Raw genomic sequence first — 18,465 nt, 5'->3', positions numbered from 1 at the left:
CTTCCATGTGAAGACCATACCAAAAAAGAAAAACCCATAGAAACCAAGAAATAAAATCACAGTTTTTTTTTTTTTTTTCTAAATCGAAGGTATTATTTTGTATTAAAACCATGGAGTCAAATGATGTAGAATCCATAAAGTGGGTTATTGTTTAAACCTGATTTAATCTCTTAAATCAAATAACAAATCTATATATAAAAAACCATCAAATCAAAATAACATAAACTTACAATACTAAATGCCTATCAAACAAAATTGATCAGAATACTAACCCCGCACTTAATACTGGGTGCTCAATCTCTATCAAACAAAACATAGCCTTATTGAATATCCATTCCATGCAACGAATATATATTAAAAAAAATAAAAACCCATCCAAAAGACTTGCCAAATGCCTCCTAAATTAAATAATAAATCTCTCTCCCTCTCTCTATATATATATCAATTAAAAATAACCTAAATTCGCAATGCATGCCAAACAAAATTTATCAGAATACTAGAACTCTTAGGCTGTGTTTGGTTTGAAGGAAAAAGGTAGGGAAAAGAAGCCTTTCCTTTCCTTTCCTTTCCCTACCTTTTCCTTCAAACCAAACATAGCCTTAAATACTGGGTGGTCATTCTCTAGTTTTTTTTATCAAACCAAACATGGCCTTATTTTTTTAAGCCAAACATAGTCTTATTGAATATCCACTCTGTGTAAAACCCGTAGAAATCAAAAAATAAAACCACAGGATTTTCCCAAAATGGAAGGTATATGTAAATATATTTTGTGTATTAAGAGAATGGAATGAGGGGTAATTTTGGTAATTGGGCAAATAGAAAGAGAACCGTCAGTCGTCACCCGATTTCAAAGTGAAGGGCGTTTTTAGTAGTTCGTAAAATAGAAAAGAGACGTGGCGGGTTTAAACTGTAACTGGCATAGTTTCCAGCTGCAGCGGAGGGTCGGGGGTTGGGGACAAGACAGGCTTTAGAGATTTCCCCAACTGTTTTGCTGGTGGCGTTGGCGTGTGCATAAGAAGCAAAGAATTTGAACACAGACAATCATTTGCTTTCCTTCTCCCACATCTCCATTTTAACGCGTTCCTTCCCTTCTCTTTCCCGCCTCCATTCTCTCTTTGTTTCTTTGTTAACTGCTCTCGCTGCTTCCTTCCTCTTCCTTCTCTCTCTCTCTCTCTCTCTCTCTCTCTGCTTTCGGATCGGTCGCTCCAAATCCCATCCAAGGTACGACGCTCCTGGAACCCTAATCGTCCAACCATTCGTTCGTGACCCAGCTGGTTTTTCTTCAAGAATTATCGGAGCTGGCGCTCTCATTTCTGTATTCGTCCTTGTAACGACTGCTTTGCTCGACTCGACCATGGATTTCTCTTCTTTGCGAAGAAGAACCTGGATAGTGGATTAATTCGAACGCTTAGTTTCTTTGGTTTCATTCATCATTTTGGTTTCGCTCTTGATTTCGCCATTCGTAATCGGATTTCGATTCAGGAATTTGATCTTGTTCATGGGTCATTTGCTTCGAGGTTTGATTGTAAGTATATTACAAAGTTTCTGCCTTTCTGGAATTTTAGACGTGTGAGAGTCTCATGAAGAATTGATTTATTGTTTATTAATTGCACTGGATCGTATTGATCAATCTGGTGATATGAAATTTGACTTTTTTTTTTTTTTTTAATTCTCGTTCCAGATTTCCATTTGATTGAGTTCGAGAAGCTCTTGGAATGGATAGTCCAGAGACATGAGATTGCTTGGTATAAAGGAAACTTGAAGCCGAGCCGTATATCGGACTTTACTCGGTTATTTTGTGCCTTCTAGTTTGGTTATTTGATCGCGGTGGTGAGGATGGCTTTCTTGTCAGGCTCTGGTTTAATGAGGCCGGGGGTGTTATCCACATCTGATCATGCCTCCGTGGTTTCCATGAATTTGTTTGTGGCGCTCCTTTGTGCTTGCATTGTGATTGGTCATCTATTGGAGGAGAGCCGATGGATGAATGAGTCAATTACGCCCCTAGTGATTGTGAGTTGGTGATTCCGTTTCTTTATTGTTCTTTTTGCCTTTGTAACGGATTATTGTAAATAGTATTTGATTTATGTTGTTTGGTGGCAGGGTTTGTGTACTGGAGTTGTTATTCTACTAACTACTGGAGGAAAAAGCTCGCATATTTTAGTCTTTAGTGAAGATCTTTTCTTCATTTATCTTCTCCCACCTATCATATTTAATGCAGGGTATATGAAGTATTTCTTGTTTGTTTCCTCTCTTCATTAGTCTTTAATCTTTTATATTCCGTATTTAAATCATTAGTTAAACAAACTAATGATTATCCATAAACAAACTAATTTCATTTTATATTTATTAAATTATTTATCAGAAAAAGTATTCATGTTTTTATCAGTTTCAGGTCTTCTTATCAATTCATAAATACATGAATATTCACATGTGTGCTTTATGTGCGTGTGTTTTGTATGTTTTGTAAACTTTAATTCATATTGAGGTGAAGTTTTCTGGATCTTCTGGTGCTGATGGTTGTGTCAGTGGCCTGAATGAAGGAATAATATAGTATTTTAGCGTATCTCTTTCACTGATGTTACCATTATCGAATGTTCATCGTGTTATCTTTACTTTTAATGCAACCTTTGCTGCTGTTTCTATGATATGCATTTTACAACGAGTAATTTGTGAATTCATATTATTTATTTCAGCAACTTAGGTACTGTAATTATTGATGAAATGTTGTCACACTAATCTTATTAGGAACTAGGAAGAACAATGTGCAATGAGGGTTCTTTTCTAAGAGCCACGAGGTGCCTACTCATCTACCAGATGTCTAATTTTTGGAGGATTGATATCAAGGATTCAAATGATCTTCCTCAAGATAGTAGATGCCAGTGTCCTGGTCCTGGTCTTCAAGGTCCTCTTAAATCACAAGTGGACAAGATGTAGCTCCCATTAAACCCATGTATTTGCATGAAAGTCCTCGTTTATGTTTTTGTCCTGATGTGATGTGATTTGACATCTTTGTGGTGGAGAAGGCCTGTGGTTCTAGCAACATTCTTATCAAGACATTTCTGACATGAATAGGGCCATCGATGGACTTTGAAAGTTCGATACTCAATTCGACCCCAAATCCAATGATCCTGGATTTGGTTGTTAGAACTTGCATCTGATTAATAATCGGATCGGATGCAGATTTAACTCCATCTGATCTGATTAAAATTTGAGTCTAATAAAAAAGTTATTATTTTATGTATATAGTATATATGTTATGTATAACTATGTAAAGTTTATAATTGATATAATATTTTATAAAGTTTATAATTTTAAGTCAGTTGTTTGATCCTTCCTTTTTTGTATGGTCTACAAAAAAAGGAAAAATGATGTGGAGATGTATTAGAGCAGCCACATTGTGGACAATCTGGGAAGAAAGGAATGCAAGGATATTCAAGGAAAAGGAAAGAAGCATTCAGGCTGTTGAGAATTGTATCTTGACTAGGGCCATTCATTGGTTGAGAACTATGGACTTCTTTCATACTTTTTCCTTTGATGATATTTGGAGAAATTGGATAGCGGTGGCTAATAGCCATACAAGGAAGGATAGGGAATCTGGAGTGTGGATCCCTCCGCTTGAAGGATGGATAAAGCTGAACTTTGATGGCAGCAGCCAAGGAAACCCAGGCCCATCGGGGATAGGAGGGGTGTTGAGAGATACGGAGAGCAACATCTTAGCCTTGTTTTAGGCCCCGTGGGAATAGGAGACTCTAATAGAGCTGAGATTTTATCGGCGGTACAAGGTATTCAGATTGCAGAACAATTAGGAGTTTGGCACTTGGTAGTTGAAGGAGACTCTCAGATTCTTCTGGGATGGCTGACAGACCCAGCTTCAGCCATGTGGCGACACAGAGACTTATTGAGGCAAGTCAACTGGCTTATAAGAAACATGACTGTTACCTCTCTTTGGGTGGGGAGATCAGCAAATACTTTAGCGGATGGGTTAGCTAAGCAGGGGGCTTCAAGGGAACATTTATTTTGGGCTGCTATATAATTTTACTTATGGCTATTTCTGTTTTTAATTTGATGTAATACTTTTTTGAAGAGGTAACAGCTCGTGCCTCTTCTTGGGTTTCCTGTATTGCCTTTTTTTTCTGATTTAATAAATTGTCTTCATTCATCAATATATATATATATATATATATATTAAAAGCGAAAGGCGCAAGGTGACGCATGCGCCTTTTTGAGGCAAGGCGCACAATTTAAAAAGAAAGCTAAAAAATCAAAAAAATTAAAAAAATCAAAAAAATGCAAAAAAATAAAAAAAATAAAAAATTATAAAACATAGTATTAATAAAAATATAAACTTAAGTTTTAAAATAAATGTTTTAAAAAACCTATTATCTAAAATTAAAATACATAAACATGATATGTAAAGCATATTCAAAAATGAGAATTTAAAAATGAAATCAAACATATAAAACATTTTCAAGCATATAAAACCCACAATCTCTTTTTTTCTCAATTGCATCAAGTAGCTAATGTGACATATTACATTCCTAATTCTACGAGCCGCCTTTGTGCCACGCTCCTTGAGGCAAGCCCAAACAAGTCCATGTTAGGGTCTTAATTTCTTAGTTTTCACACAAAAAATAATGATTTTATAGTTTTAATTGCTTTTAAGAAGATATTTTATTAGGATGAATGAATGGACAACATTACCAAATAGGGGGTTCTCGAAGGTTCGGTCTCAAAAAAAAGGAAAAAGCGGCAAATTTTCAAAAAGCGCACGCCTGGGCTAAGGCGCAAGGCGCACCAGGCATGCACGTTTTGAATGGGCTGCACTTTGGACTTGGGTGAGGCGCCTACCCTAAAATGTGCCTCGCCTGTGTGCCTAGGCGCGCCTTTTAAATCACACACACATATCTTCTTTTAATTTTTTTGGACATCTTAAATACAATAAGATGGTTGCGGATTAAATCCGAATCTGATCCAAAATCCGACATGATAGCCGGATGCGGATGCTGATCTAGAGGTTTCATAATTGAATGTGGATGCAGCTGGATCTGATCCGAATTTGATCTGTTTACAGCCATAGACATGAAAGAAAGACAGGAAAAAAAAGATGGATGAAATAATCAACAAGACTGTAACTATTTACATTATTATATCACTTAGATGGTGAAACATTTTTTGTTAACACTACAAAGAAATTTCAGGTGGTGCGTTTTAAACCTCAATACATGAAGCATATTGCAGCTGATGAGGACATTTTATAATTCTTATCAATTTAGGTACTGCTAATGCAGTGCTGCTTTACTTGTAAAAACTCTTTATTTTCAGGAATTACTATCTGGGTTGAAATAGAAATTCCTCCCGTCAAAAGATTATAGCAATGGACTATTCTTAAAAATAATAAACTCTAAGCATCCATGCAATAAAATTCTTCATACATACACAGACACTTTTAATCAGAGATCTTTAATTAAAATTTCAAGAAACACTTGGCGAATCAAATCTGCTGAAGATAATTTTGGATTCACTGAATGCATGGTTGGATGATAAAAGCTAGATGGGCTTCTCCAAAAACTGAGGTTATTTTGCATTTTGCAATGGAGAAAATTGAATAACATTTAGAACTGAGTGCTTCTTAGGTATCCTTGTGGATGTTAAGTTCGTGACCTTTTTATGTCATTCATTTTATAGCCATAAGCTCAAGGTGACTAATACAGCATAGAGTTTTTTTTTGATGAATAATATGGTTGTCAATACAAGTTTCTTGTCTAAAAATCCAAACATAGAAAAATGATGACAAATATCAAATCTTTGATATTTAATAAAATGGGAAACAAATGTTTAGAGTTTAATCTCTTTACAATGAGAAATCCTTTGATTATTTTCTTTAGAGATTCAATTTGAGGGCTTGAAAATCTTGTTCTCCAATGAATCTAGAAATGTACATAATCCAAGAGTTGGTAAAGATTTTTCCTGAACTGGTGATTGTAAATCTTGTTGTTGTTGTACCTTAGAGATCTCTTGTAGAAAGGCATAAAGGATTTCTTGAGTTGTTGAAGAACTATGAGGCTTCTGTCGATGAAGAACTTTGGAGGTCTTCTGTAGATGGAGGTCTCTAGAGCTTTCTTCTTGTTCCCCTAGAGACCTTTTATGAGTTGGAAAAAAAGGTGATAAAAGAACTTTGGAGGTTTTCTGTGAATGGAGGACTTTGGAACTTTATTCTAGTTCTTCCACAGATCTCCTGTGAGTGGAAAAAGGGTACTTCTTTTTGTGAATGAGAACCTCTTTATGGAGGTATGTTGAAAGAGTCTTAGTTGGTCTCTACCTTCTTGGTGAAAGCTTATTTATTAGAGTTTCAGACAATCACTTTAAACTTGTGGGCTCATGTGATTAGGAGATAAGATTTTCTCCTTATCCTTAGAGTTAAGGTTAGAGTACCCACCTTGAATAGGATTCACTTAACCTTATCTTTTTATCTAGATAACTCAGGAAGTTTAGGGACTCTTTTAGTGGGTCCCACTTAGCCCATTGAATCTGAATTTTGTTTTGTAGAATTGGGCTTGGCCAAGACCCACTTAATTTGAACTTGAGCTTTTTGTAAGTAGTAAGTTTGGGATTCCATCTTGGATTTCCAAAATTAGCCCATTTGTGATGTTGATACGTGGCACAAAAATTTTATGTGCCTGTTGCTGCTCTCTCTAAAACTACCAATACTAGTTATAGCGTGGTTGGTTCTATTCATGTGGAGGAATTAGTTGTCTAAGACAGATGCCACATACTCTTCATTTTTTCTCCTTTTCTTCTTCCTGTTTTGATTATTATTATTATTTTTTGCTTTGATCAGTGTTCACTTGATTATGTATCTTTATTGCTATTTCTCCTTACCTGATATTTGGTTATTTCTTTATTTTTTCCTGTTTTAGTTTTGGTGATCCTAGCAATTTCTTGAAAGGCTTATTATTTTGATTCTTTATCCAATGAAAACCAGGTTTCAAGTGAAAAAGAAACAATTTTTCCGCAACTTCACAACCATCATACTATTTGGTGCTGTTGGTACATTGATATCCTTTAGCATCATTGCAACAGGTAATATTTTCAATTATATGTATTTTTAGTTATTTTAAATCATATATTTTCCTCCGATGTTATTGAATGGAGGAAGAAAATCTTTGGTGAACTGTCATGCATACTTATTGTGGTGCACTGTGTGCATCTTAGCAGTTAAGTACATACATTGTCAACCACTCAGATCTTGAGTGTTGACCCCAAATTCCCTCATTTGCTATTTCTCCGTTTGGTAATGCAAGCACTTGGCTAACTATGTTAAATTGTTAATCTTGTAAAAATTGTTAAAGATGGAATGCAATCATAGATTTGGTAAAATATATGAGGAAAATATTAATCCTATCTTTGTTTCAACTTCCTCATCCTACCATGGGTGTGTGTGAAAAAATTCATGTCCTTTTATTGATAAGCATAAGAAGGGGGCGCTTTTTTTGAGAAAAGGTAACTTGTATTCAAAAAACGGGAAGGATCAAGGATGTGCATAAGAGATGTACAAAAGGCCCGGGCAATTAAGTAAGCATTGAATCCGTACTATACAAAATATTCCTTCCCAAACCTAACTTTGTTAAACCATCTGCTTCATGATTAAGATCCATCCAAAAGAACAATTCAGTGAGGAAGGTCATGAACCTCTGAAAAAAGGTGAGCAATCCTCCAAGGTTTTTCTTCCATGCCTTTTAGCCCATTTGATGGTGTTTCTGGAATCACCTTCAACAGCTAAGGGGCTAAAATGTAATCTGTTGGCAGTCCTTAAGCCCTCTAGAACAGAGTATTAGAATTGCTATTTTCCCTTGGAAAAAGAAAGTGGAACAAATATCAGAATATCTTCTACCTCCATATATATGTATATATTGAAACCATTTGTTTTATGAAAGCAAAATTAATAATAAGATACAAGTAGACGTCTCTTAACTTTAAGAAAAGGAATGGGCTTAATTATAAGCCCATGCAATCCAATTACCTAAAGCCTGTTAAAACCCAATTAAATGGATAGGGACCATGTCCATAAAAGAAGGTTAATGGGCTCATTAAAGCCCATATGTGCCACTAAAAGAGTGTCCAACATCTGACTCTCCCTCATTAAATGGGAGACCAGGTACCATTCACTTCAAACATGGGTGAAGGAGGACTACAACCCCCTTTTCCTGGAGAAAGATTTTTAAGTAATCCCAACACTTTCAAGACTCAAGAGTCTGAAGGAGTTCAATCTTTAGAGTAAAGAGAGACATAAAAAAGAGAGAAGGTTCATAGAGAAGACAAGAAACAGAAAAGGAAGAAGAAAGAAAACACACCCAACATATCTATTTCTTTGCAAATATCCTCTTTGAATATGTCTTCCCTCTCATATTACAATATTCTTATTGCTTTCTTCTCCTTTTCATTAAATCTCTAAACCTCATTTGTAAAAGAAGAAATTGTGGGCTTAGAGGAAAAAACCATCTACTATCAAGTGCTTTTACTTGGTTGATTGTGGTCCCCCTACTAAGGAGAGTTTAAAAAAAATGTATGTTCTTGTTCTTTAACTTGGCTGAACATGGCTGGCTCCCTATAAATGCAGATCTGAAGACAAGAAAAAGGATAAAACTGACTATAATCCGATTGTTTAGGCTACAGTTGTCTTCTAAGTGCAAAAGATCTGGAAGACCAATGCTATTTATTCAATCTATGGCTTACTGCAAGGAAAAGAAATGAAATTGAAACTTTTAATCCAGGAAGTGTTTATACCAATCATTATATTCGTACAAAAAGGGAAATGATGTTGTAAAGTTTATTGGTTGTATTTTGTATTTCTTATTTCAATATTTGGATATGTAAAGAAATGCAAATGGAGTTCTTCTTTAAAGAATTATAATTATTTTGGTTTGTTCTGTATATTTATTTGTCCAAATCGTAATCAAACAATTTTGTTTCTGCTCTTTGCAGAGATGTAATCAGGGGTGCCATCTAAACGATGCTCTGAGAGGGCCTTGCCCAAATTAATAAAAATTTATTCTTTTGATCAAGTGAATAATGTTTGAGAATTTCTTCAAATTCCCACACCGAATCCACATGAAATGTTGGTTTGGTACACTCTGAAATGGGAATCATGTCAAATTCCTTAGATACACTTATGCTCTATTTATTTGAGAAATAATAAAATATGACATCTCATTTTATTTATTTGAAAAATAACAAGCAACATATTTCATCGAACCTGAAAACATGGCTTGTGTTTGTAGACGTTGAGTGTTGACTGCACATCTTATAAGCCAAAATGGGCTATGCATGACTCCAGACTCTAGATTACAATTTAAATCATTTTATTATATGTTCACAGACTATTGGTGCATTATCACTGTTATTTTTCTTTTTATGTTACAAGTATGGATGAAAACTATCGTACATCTGAAGGCTGTCAGTATAACCTATTTTGCCTTTTTATAAAATTTTATGGTTCTCTGTAAAAGTGAGCTCTTATAACCTTTTTTTGCTCAATTTTTTCTTTTTTTTTTCCCCAAGAATGTTTATTACGTGGCAGAAAGGGAAACAAAAGAAAAAGGGATTATGAATTAAACGTATTAGATTAGAATTTTCAAGTTGACAAATGCTATTGAATATTAGCATTTGGTTGTTCACAATGTTTTTATTCATTGCGACTAAATTATCTTATGGTTTTATCATCTATTCATGTTGTTAACATTTTTATTCTTAAATTCAGGTGCCACAGAATTTTTTAAAAGGTTGGATATGGGATCCCTTGACATAGGAGATTATCTTGGTAATTTCTATAATACCCTTTTCCCCTTTCCTACTTTATGCTGTGTTCCATTCCCATATCTCTTCTTTCTTGTGTTCTTATCTTTATTCATCTTACATTTACAGCAATTGGAGCAATTTTTTCTGCAACAGATTCTGTTTGCACCTTGCAGGTATGGGAAGCTTTTTGAAACTGTGCTGTTGTTTATGAATGTAACAGAATGTAACTACAGTTATTTTACCTAATGGTGCAGGTGCTCAATCAAGATGAAACACCTTTACTTTACAGTCTTGTCTTTGGGGAAGGTGTTGTTAATGATGCTACATCAGTTGTGCTGTTTAATGCAATCCAGAGTTTTGATCTTACTAACATCAACTTCACCATTGCCTTGCATTTTATTGGAAACTTCTTTTATTTATTTTTAACGAGCACCATGTTGGGAGTGATTGTAAGTCTTTCTCTCCCTTCCCTCCTCTTGATGTTTCTATTTGTGCCTTATGGGATTATGTTGACTCTTCATTGTTCATAAGTGATATTAACATTTATTTCTTTTTTCCTCCAGACTGGTTTGCTTAGTGCGTTCATTATCAAAAAATTGTATTTTGGCAGGTCAGTGAATTCCAAGATTGTAGCAGTTATTTGTAGTTAATTTTATCCCTATATTACTTCATGTTGAAGGTCATGTTTTTACCATTCATGAATTGTTTATGATAGAGAAAAGTTTGATATGAACCCATTTTATTTTTACTTTCTTGACAAAAGTTCTAATAGCCAGTAATACAAAAATTCCAGGCACTCTACTGATCGTGAGGTTGCACTTATGATACTCATGGCTTACCTGTCTTATATGCTGGCTGAAGTAAGAATTTTGCTTTCTGTATCAAGTTCTTTATTTAATTTCAGGAATTAGTGCTTTAGTATTAACTTTGGCCAACTTATATGGACTGCAGTTATTCTATTTGAGTGGTATTCTTACTGTGTTCTTTTGTGGGATTGTGATGTCCCACTACACCTGGCATAATGTGACTGAGAGTTCAAGAGTCACTACTAAGTATGTATTTCATATCATTGAGGGTTTTTCCTCCCAAATTTGTTTGTTTTGCTACTAAGCTTAGCACTGTTGTTTTCTAACTAGTGTTTTGCATGTGCTTACCAATATTTGTAGGCATGCTTTTGCAACCTTTTCATTTGTCACTGAAACATTTATCTTCCTTTATGTTGGTATGGATGCTTTGGATATTGAGAAATGGAGGTTTGTCAGTAATAGGTATGGGCTATATATATCTAACACATCATTCGGGTATATTAAGACTCATCATTGGTTCTTGCAAAAGAACAATCCATCCAATAATAAAAATGAAAGCAAAGTTCTATATTGAATGTTAGTACTGCTTGTTTCAAACTGCATTTATTTTCTCCCACTCTGAACTATTTTTCTACTATTGTGCAGCCCTGGAAAATCAATTTTGGTGAGTTCAATACTTCTGAGCTTGATTTTGGTTGGAAGGGCTGCTTTTGTTTTCCCCCTATCTTTCCTATCAAACTTAACAAAGAAATATCCAAATGAAAAAATTCACATAAAGCAGCAAGTAAGTGTTTTGGATTCTTGTGGTTTTGTGTTTTTTGTCCTTAATTGGTATGCTAATACAACAGTTTTGATATGCAGATTACAATATGGTGGGCTGGTCTTATGCGAGGTGCAGTATCCATTGCACTTGCTTATAATCAGGTAGGGAAACAGATCTTTCAAGGGACCAAGATGCTTGTTATGATCCATATATGCTTGTTCAGGTGATGGGGTTGTTGAAGACAAGTTGGACAGCCTGTCCAGAACATGCTAAGTTGGAATGGGATTACAGAGTAAATGGCTTGCTTGGTTTCCCTGTGTCATTTTCTTTTTTCAGATGGGGAAGACCATTAGGGAAATTGGAGATAGGAGAACATATTAAAGACCAATCCATTGCTAAAGCTGTCATCATACAGAAAATTTGTTTGTCATTCTCATATATGGCAAATTTTGAGACCTAATTTTTTTGATCAACTAGCAGGGACCTGTGCGATGCATGGGATTTATCTAGGAAAGTGAAATAACCAAAACTTATAACGAAGGAAAGAATGCAATGTTGTTTAAAATAATTAAATTTTATTTTAATAAATTGTTACAAAAGTGTTTTACTAATTCAGTAATTTGGATTAATTATATTAATATTTTTAACAAAAACAATAAATTATCGCTAATTACTTAGTAAAATAATTACTTTTCCATATTATTTGTTAGTGTTATATTTTATTTATTTTACTTTATAAATGATGAAATGCTTAATTTTTTTTTTTGTAAATATCACTTAAATATTTAAAATACTTAAAGATCAGTAAATATATAAAACTAGGCCATAATCATAATTAAATTAATCTATAATTAACTTTTTTGTCATAATTAAATTAATCTAAGCCCAAACTTAAGGTTTAAGACTTTGGATTAGGCTTGGATTGATCCTCATCCTAACCCAACTCACCCAAGTTGCACGCATCATAACATTCGTAATTGGACTGAACCAAACCGAGTGCAACCCATGCATGTATTATTTCTGGGTTTTTTTTTAACTATTTTTAGATAATATATTGAAGCCAAAGAAGCTATGAAGGATGGGCTACCCACTACCCCCATTGTGTAGCCCAATAAAAATTTTGATAGTGTATTAGCAGTTTTTAAGGTTGCCTAGCCTAGTCTAGCCCACTCCTTAAGTGTAATAATATTTGTCTGGGCCTACAGGCTTGTCCGTGTTAATTATAAAGCTATGGTTTTTTTACAAATTAAAATTTTATTTAATTCTAGTGTAGTATAACAAAAATATGACATTTCTATATATATTAGTATAAAATTTGTTATCTAAATATTATATAATAATATTTACCATATATTCATATAACTTCCAAGTTGAGCTTATTAGGGGTTGCTTAGCTTGGGCCCTATCCACTAGGGCCATAATTGGACTTCGAAAGTTTGATACCCAATTAGACTTTGAATCCGATTATCATAGATTTGGATGCTAGAACTTGAATCTGGTTAATAATTTGATTAGATGTGGATTTAACCCCATCCAATTAGATATTATGCGTAATTATACATATATGCATTTATACTTTAAAATTCAAAATCCAACATAATAATGACTAGATGTGAATGAAGACCTAAACATTTCATAATCAGATGCCGGTATGAATGTAGTTGGATTTGATTTGAATCTGATCCGTTTATAGCCCTACTACCCACATTATGTGTGGGTTTGGTGCATATTTGAGCTAGACCAAATTCAAAAGAAAATAGTTGCTTGAGCATGTAAATTTATATATCTAATTGGATTAGGCTAAGTTATAAACGAATTGTTACTTTTTATTATTAGTTTTAATTATCCTATCAATACTAATTTTTATTAATTTCTTAATTTTTAATAGTTGCTAGATAAAAGCTACTAAATTTAATATTTTTTTATTAAATTCAGTAATTTTTTATTAATTTAATAGCCCTGTACTGCCTGCATTATGTGTTGGTTTGGTTTAGATTTGAGCTAGACCTAGCTTAGAAGGAAATATTTGCTTGAGCCCAAGGTTGGGCTAAGTTATAAATGGTCATCCCTAAGTAGGAGTTCTTATGACATTATTTTAATTATTTTTTATAATTTTTATGTGGAATGCAAATGGTTTATTTTATTATTTTTTATATTTTTTACTTTTTATTATTAATTTTAACTATCATATTAATATTAATTATTATTTAAATAGAATTAAATTATATTTTAGTTTTTTAATTTATGTACTAATTTTTATTAATTTCTTAACTTTTAACTATCCTGTTATTATTATTATTATTATTATTATTATTATTATTATTATCACACATTAGAAACGGGTTTCTAGACGAATCAAAACCGTTTTCAAAAATGGGTTCTACATTTTAAAATTGCATCAATTTTTTTTATTTTTATATCATTTTTAAGTGGCCCTTTATTTTATATAAGTCTCTTGTGTAGTATGGGCACTATGGACAATAAAGGTCTCAACTCATAAAATAAAAAGAAGAAACAAAATAAAAGACAACATTAGAACACGAGTTCTATTTGCAATATATCAAACCCATGTTTAAATCATAATATTATTAAAACTATCAATTAATATTTTTATATTTAAATTTCTTATTTTTATTATTGTTTATTAAATTTGATTTTTAAGTGGAATTGAAATGTTTTTAATTTTTACTAAGTTTTGTTAATATTTATTAGCTTTAAGTGGAAGTTAGTGGATTTTTAAAATAATATTTTTATTTTTGTTGTTTTATGTTTGATTGTTTAACCTCAACTTATTTATATTATTTGCCTTATTAATATTTGACTTTATTATGTTTTATTACTATGCCTCTCTCTCTCTCTCTCTCTAATAGTGCACAACTTTATCGATCTAATCAAAATAGACAATCATTACTTTTTTATAATTTTAAAACAAAAGAAAATGGGAAAATGCAAAAAAATGGAGAAAATAGATAAATAGCTTCGCTCAAAGGAGAGACATTCTGATATGGACCATCCTGTTTTTTTTATATATATGGATAACAGAAAACTTAATTGAATTTCAATTAAGAAAACTTTGAGACCTAATAGTTTAAGCTTTTAATGCAAGGGCATTAATGCTCTCAAAGGAAACATCATGCATGGCCTTTTATGTCCATATTGTAGCCTCAAGGCAATTTCTTAGGAGTAAATGCTCTTTTTTCTTGCTCTTATAGCATGCAAGGCATATGCGAATAAATGATATGAATGCTGGTAACAAGTTTATACAACCTTCTGTATTCTTTGCCCTGTAAACATGTTGGGACCCATAAAAGATATTACAAAGAAAAGTTGAACATGTCTTTTATGGATCCTGCCTTGTTTGTAGGTGTAGGGCAAAGAAAACTACATGAATTTATTTTTTGATAGTTTATTTGCATCAACTACATAGATGTATTTATCTAATGATTTTTCGTTGTTTTCATCCCTATGTAGTTTACAAGGTCAGGACATACTCAACTTCGTGGGAATGCAATCATGATCACCAGTACAATTACTGTTGTTCTTTTCAGTACAGTGGTAAGATGCCTTATTCCTCTATAGCAACATCCTACATGGAGTGGACTTTGGGCATTTATTCTTGAGCAATATTTAATGTTTGACCTTCCTTTAATTTGAATTTGCAATAGTACTATGATCTTCAACTTACATGTCTTCTTAATTCATCTAATTTCTTATAGATAATGGTAGAAATAGTCTAAAGTGGCTATTTAATTATTTAAATAGGTTTGTAACTAACTTGAGGGGATAAACAACTACTTTCAAAAAACTCAAAATTATAAGAAGTTTCTTCTTACTATCATCATTAGATATTTGTGGTGTAAAAGATAGTTTTTAATTCATAATTTGACATAAGATGCTTATAATTATATAATCATGGATGGGAGATGAGAGGAGACGTATTATAATACTGGGTCATCTTTCCATCATCTATTTCCTTTTTCTGATAGTGGTCCATTTGCTTCATCATAAAAGCAGAAACAGTCCCTTGAGGTAAAACCATTATTCTTCTGTTGTTTCTAGGTTGCAAATCATGATTTTCAAAGGTAAAACAATGTCATGGTTTTGACCATTCCTCTTGAGAGAAGTCCAAATCTTCTTGCTCATGGCAGAGTTGCACTTTAGATAAAACCCTTGCATCTCTTCTGAGGTCACAAGCCACAGAACTCACTATCTCTCAATCTTGAAACTGCACACACACAACACACACACCCTCCTTTCAGAATGAGGTTTTCCCTTGTTTGGTGGGCTACAAAATGAAGGATAATGAGCAAAGTGAAGGCATATTAGTTTGTTAGAAGCATGTCTACTGAGTTAGCTACCTTGTGGTGCTCTGCTTGGGTTTTGTCATGTTCGCTTTGACGATGAACAAAAACTAACTGCAGTACATAAAATTTCTTGGACCAAATAAATACCAGGAAGTGTTTTCCCAACTGTTGTACAGTAAACAAACCGCAGAAAAATAATTAGACCACAATATTTTATGTTGCCAAGTTTCCAATCAGAACTCTTTTACTTCCCACATCTTTTATTTTTTTCTAACAAAAAAAATATAACCTAAATTTGGAAGGAGAAGGAGAACCCGAAGAATTGTACATCATGCAAGAAGGGGTGACAAAATGGATGCATGGGTTGGGGTCGGGTTGGATGCTTGTTGAAGATCGACCTGTCAACAACCTATATTTCTAACGTGCATAATGAACCCAAATTAATCCCATCACTTACCCATTTGGTCCATTTAAATATTTAAACCTTTGTAAATATTTGTGAAATCATTTTTTCAATATTTCATGGTGCCACTTATCACAGCTGGGTTGGTTAATGAATTAAAGTTAGATATATAAGTTGACTCAATTAAAAATTTGGAGTATCGAGTGAGAGAAAATAGAGATTGGGAGGTGGGTGGGGTGGGGGGTGGGATGAAGAGGGAAGGAATTCTTGAGTTTCTTGCCTTTTTGTTGTTGGTTAATAAAGCTTTTTTCTTTCCTCCAGGTGTTTGGATTGTTGACTAAACCTCTTATAAGGCTTTTGCTGCCTGCAACCAAACACTCGAGCAGTATGGTGTCATCAGACGCATCTAGTCCGAAATCTTTCATCTTACCACTCCTTGAGAATGGTCATGATTCAGAAGCTGACATGGTTCACCAGGGTGCCACTCCCCCAAGCAGCCTGCGCATGCTGCTAACATCTCCAACTCATACTGTTCACTCTTACTGGCGTAAATTTGATGATTCATTCATGCGTCCTGTTTTTGGTGGCCGGGGATTTGTACCCTTTGTTCCTGGTTCACCCACTGAACAGAGTGTTCATCAACCACACTGAGAGAAAACCAAGGATATAATTTATTGCTTGTGCTTTCGACGTACAGCATAAGATGATTAATGGGCTTTTGGTTTTTCTGAATGTAAAGAAGGAAATTTGCTGCCTTGTGATTTTTACCTACTGTCAAAATCATGATGCATTTTTGTAGCATCATGGATCCGAGTGTGTGTATAAGAGGGTCACTTGCTACATTCTAGTTGCGTTTCAATCTGATCTATCATTATACCCTTTTTGGTATTATGCAATCTTCTCTTCTTTTTATGGTTCTGTTTGTATAGATATGCTATGTGTTTATACCTTATAGTTCTTTGCACTTTTGATGCATTTTTAGGTTTTATGTGAGTTTGTGTTTTCATGCTTATTTTAATTTTTTACACTATTAATGTATTTTCAAGTGCTTCTTAACACCTCGTTTTAAAAAGCTTAAGCCTTGAGGTGTGAGGCATATGCCTCCTTGTCAGAATGAGATATAAGCCTCAAGTAGTAATGATTACTTAATGATTTAGTACAACACACACATATATATATATAACATTTTTATATTTCAAAATATATGAAAGAAACACTTCAATAATTATGGGCCAAATAAATATAGTAGTAAAAACCAATAGTGCAAATTAAAAGTCATTAATTTATTTTAATGTTTTAGAAAAGTTCAATTCCAAAGGGTCAATCAAGTTAGTTTTTATCAATAAATCAAGTGAAATTTTGTCATATTATTTTAATTCTAATGTCCAATCCTTGATATATTTTTTTTCATTTCTTTTCCTAATGGGTCTTTTTTTATTGTTTTTTTGCATAGATCAAATCAACTAAGTTCTTTCCTTTCTTCTAAACTATTCGATGACTGTAAATCTAATATCATATTATATGGATGATTCTTCATATGTTTACTTTCTTCTAAATTAGTCATTGAAATAATTTGAGAACTTTGCATTTTGAAATATGAAATGTACAATGTTTATAATTGTTAGTTGATTAATTATTATTTTATTTAATTCTTAGACATCGAAACATATTATATATAAATTTCTATTTTTTGGATATGTACCTTCTATCATTTTAATTCGGTATATTATATATTATTTTTATTAATTTATAATCTTTAATTGTTTTCTTTAATTCTAAGGCTTATACCTCATCTTTTTGGGGCCATTACGTCTCAACTACACCTTTACCTTTTAACATTTTGTCCCAACATGTCTCTTTCCTTGCAAATGCTCTTGCAATATCAAATTATCAATACATTGGACCTTGATTTTGTGAAAAGTTTAAGATCTTTTTTTTTTTTTTTTGAAAAATCCCTAAGGCAAATCCATTCTACAATCCCTTTCAGTTAGTATAGATGGAGCTAAAAACTCCTATTCAGTGGACCAAGTGTGAATATGAGTACATGAAAGTGCAAATTTAGCTACTCTATAAGCAGCATGATTACAGGTAGGCGGAAGATAAGGCTCCGTTGCAAAGAGTACAAATACAAATTTGTACAGTGCAAATACATAAAAAATAATACAAAATACAAGGTTTTGTACTCTACATATTTGTAGTAGTACTCCTTCCAAACTGAGGCTAAAGCAACTGAAACGTCTAGAAGGTGAGATAAGATACTCTTGCAACTTTGTAGAAGCATCTGTATACTCCATGGAGGTGTCAAGGAATCCTCCAAGAAGAGCTGCAGAAATGCCTAAAGATTGAGCAAATGGAAGTGACTCGAGGAGAGCCATGGCTTCAGTAACTAATTAA

At 33.2% G+C, this 18,465-nt stretch overlaps 1 protein-coding gene across 1 annotated transcript; it reads left to right on the top strand.

The window, feature by feature from the left end:
* Window positions 1–893: 893 nt before the first annotated feature.
* On the top strand, window positions 894–16,967 carry LOC148867353 (sodium/hydrogen exchanger 1-like). The gene is made up of 15 exons (XM_088979991.1): window positions 894–1,525; window positions 1,682–2,010; window positions 2,101–2,219; window positions 6,983–7,080; window positions 9,758–9,817; window positions 9,922–9,968; window positions 10,050–10,244; window positions 10,359–10,405; window positions 10,589–10,655; window positions 10,747–10,847; window positions 10,962–11,063; window positions 11,247–11,385; window positions 11,463–11,525; window positions 14,836–14,919; window positions 16,393–16,967. The coding sequence occupies exons 2-15, from the start codon at window positions 1,837–1,839 to the stop codon at window positions 16,720–16,722; spliced, it is 1,626 nt and encodes a 541-aa protein (XP_088836117.1). The 5' UTR covers window positions 894–1,525; window positions 1,682–1,836; the 3' UTR covers window positions 16,723–16,967.
* The last annotated feature ends 1,498 nt before the right edge of the window (window positions 16,968–18,465 follow it).

This window comes from Nelumbo lutea, chromosome 3 (genome assembly GCF_056320005.1).
Source record: "Nelumbo lutea isolate HS-2025 chromosome 3, American lotus-T2T, whole genome shotgun sequence".
NCBI classification, from domain to species: Eukaryota; Viridiplantae; Streptophyta; class Magnoliopsida; order Proteales; family Nelumbonaceae; genus Nelumbo; species Nelumbo lutea.
The sequence above is the reverse complement of the archived record's forward strand: the minus strand, read 5'-3'. Positions and strand labels throughout refer to the sequence as shown.

Coding starts and splice junctions, on each gene's coding strand:
- LOC148867353 (XM_088979991.1), top strand. CDS start 1,837: ATGGCTTTCTTGTCAGGCTCTGGTTTAATGAGGCCGGGGGTGTTATCC. Junction 10,406..10,588: donor AAAAAATTGTATTTTGGCAG/GTCAGTGAATTC, acceptor CAAAAATTCCAG/GCACTCTACTGATCGTGAGG. Junction 11,526..14,835: donor TTGCACTTGCTTATAATCAG/GTAGGGAAACAG, acceptor ATCCCTATGTAG/TTTACAAGGTCAGGACATAC.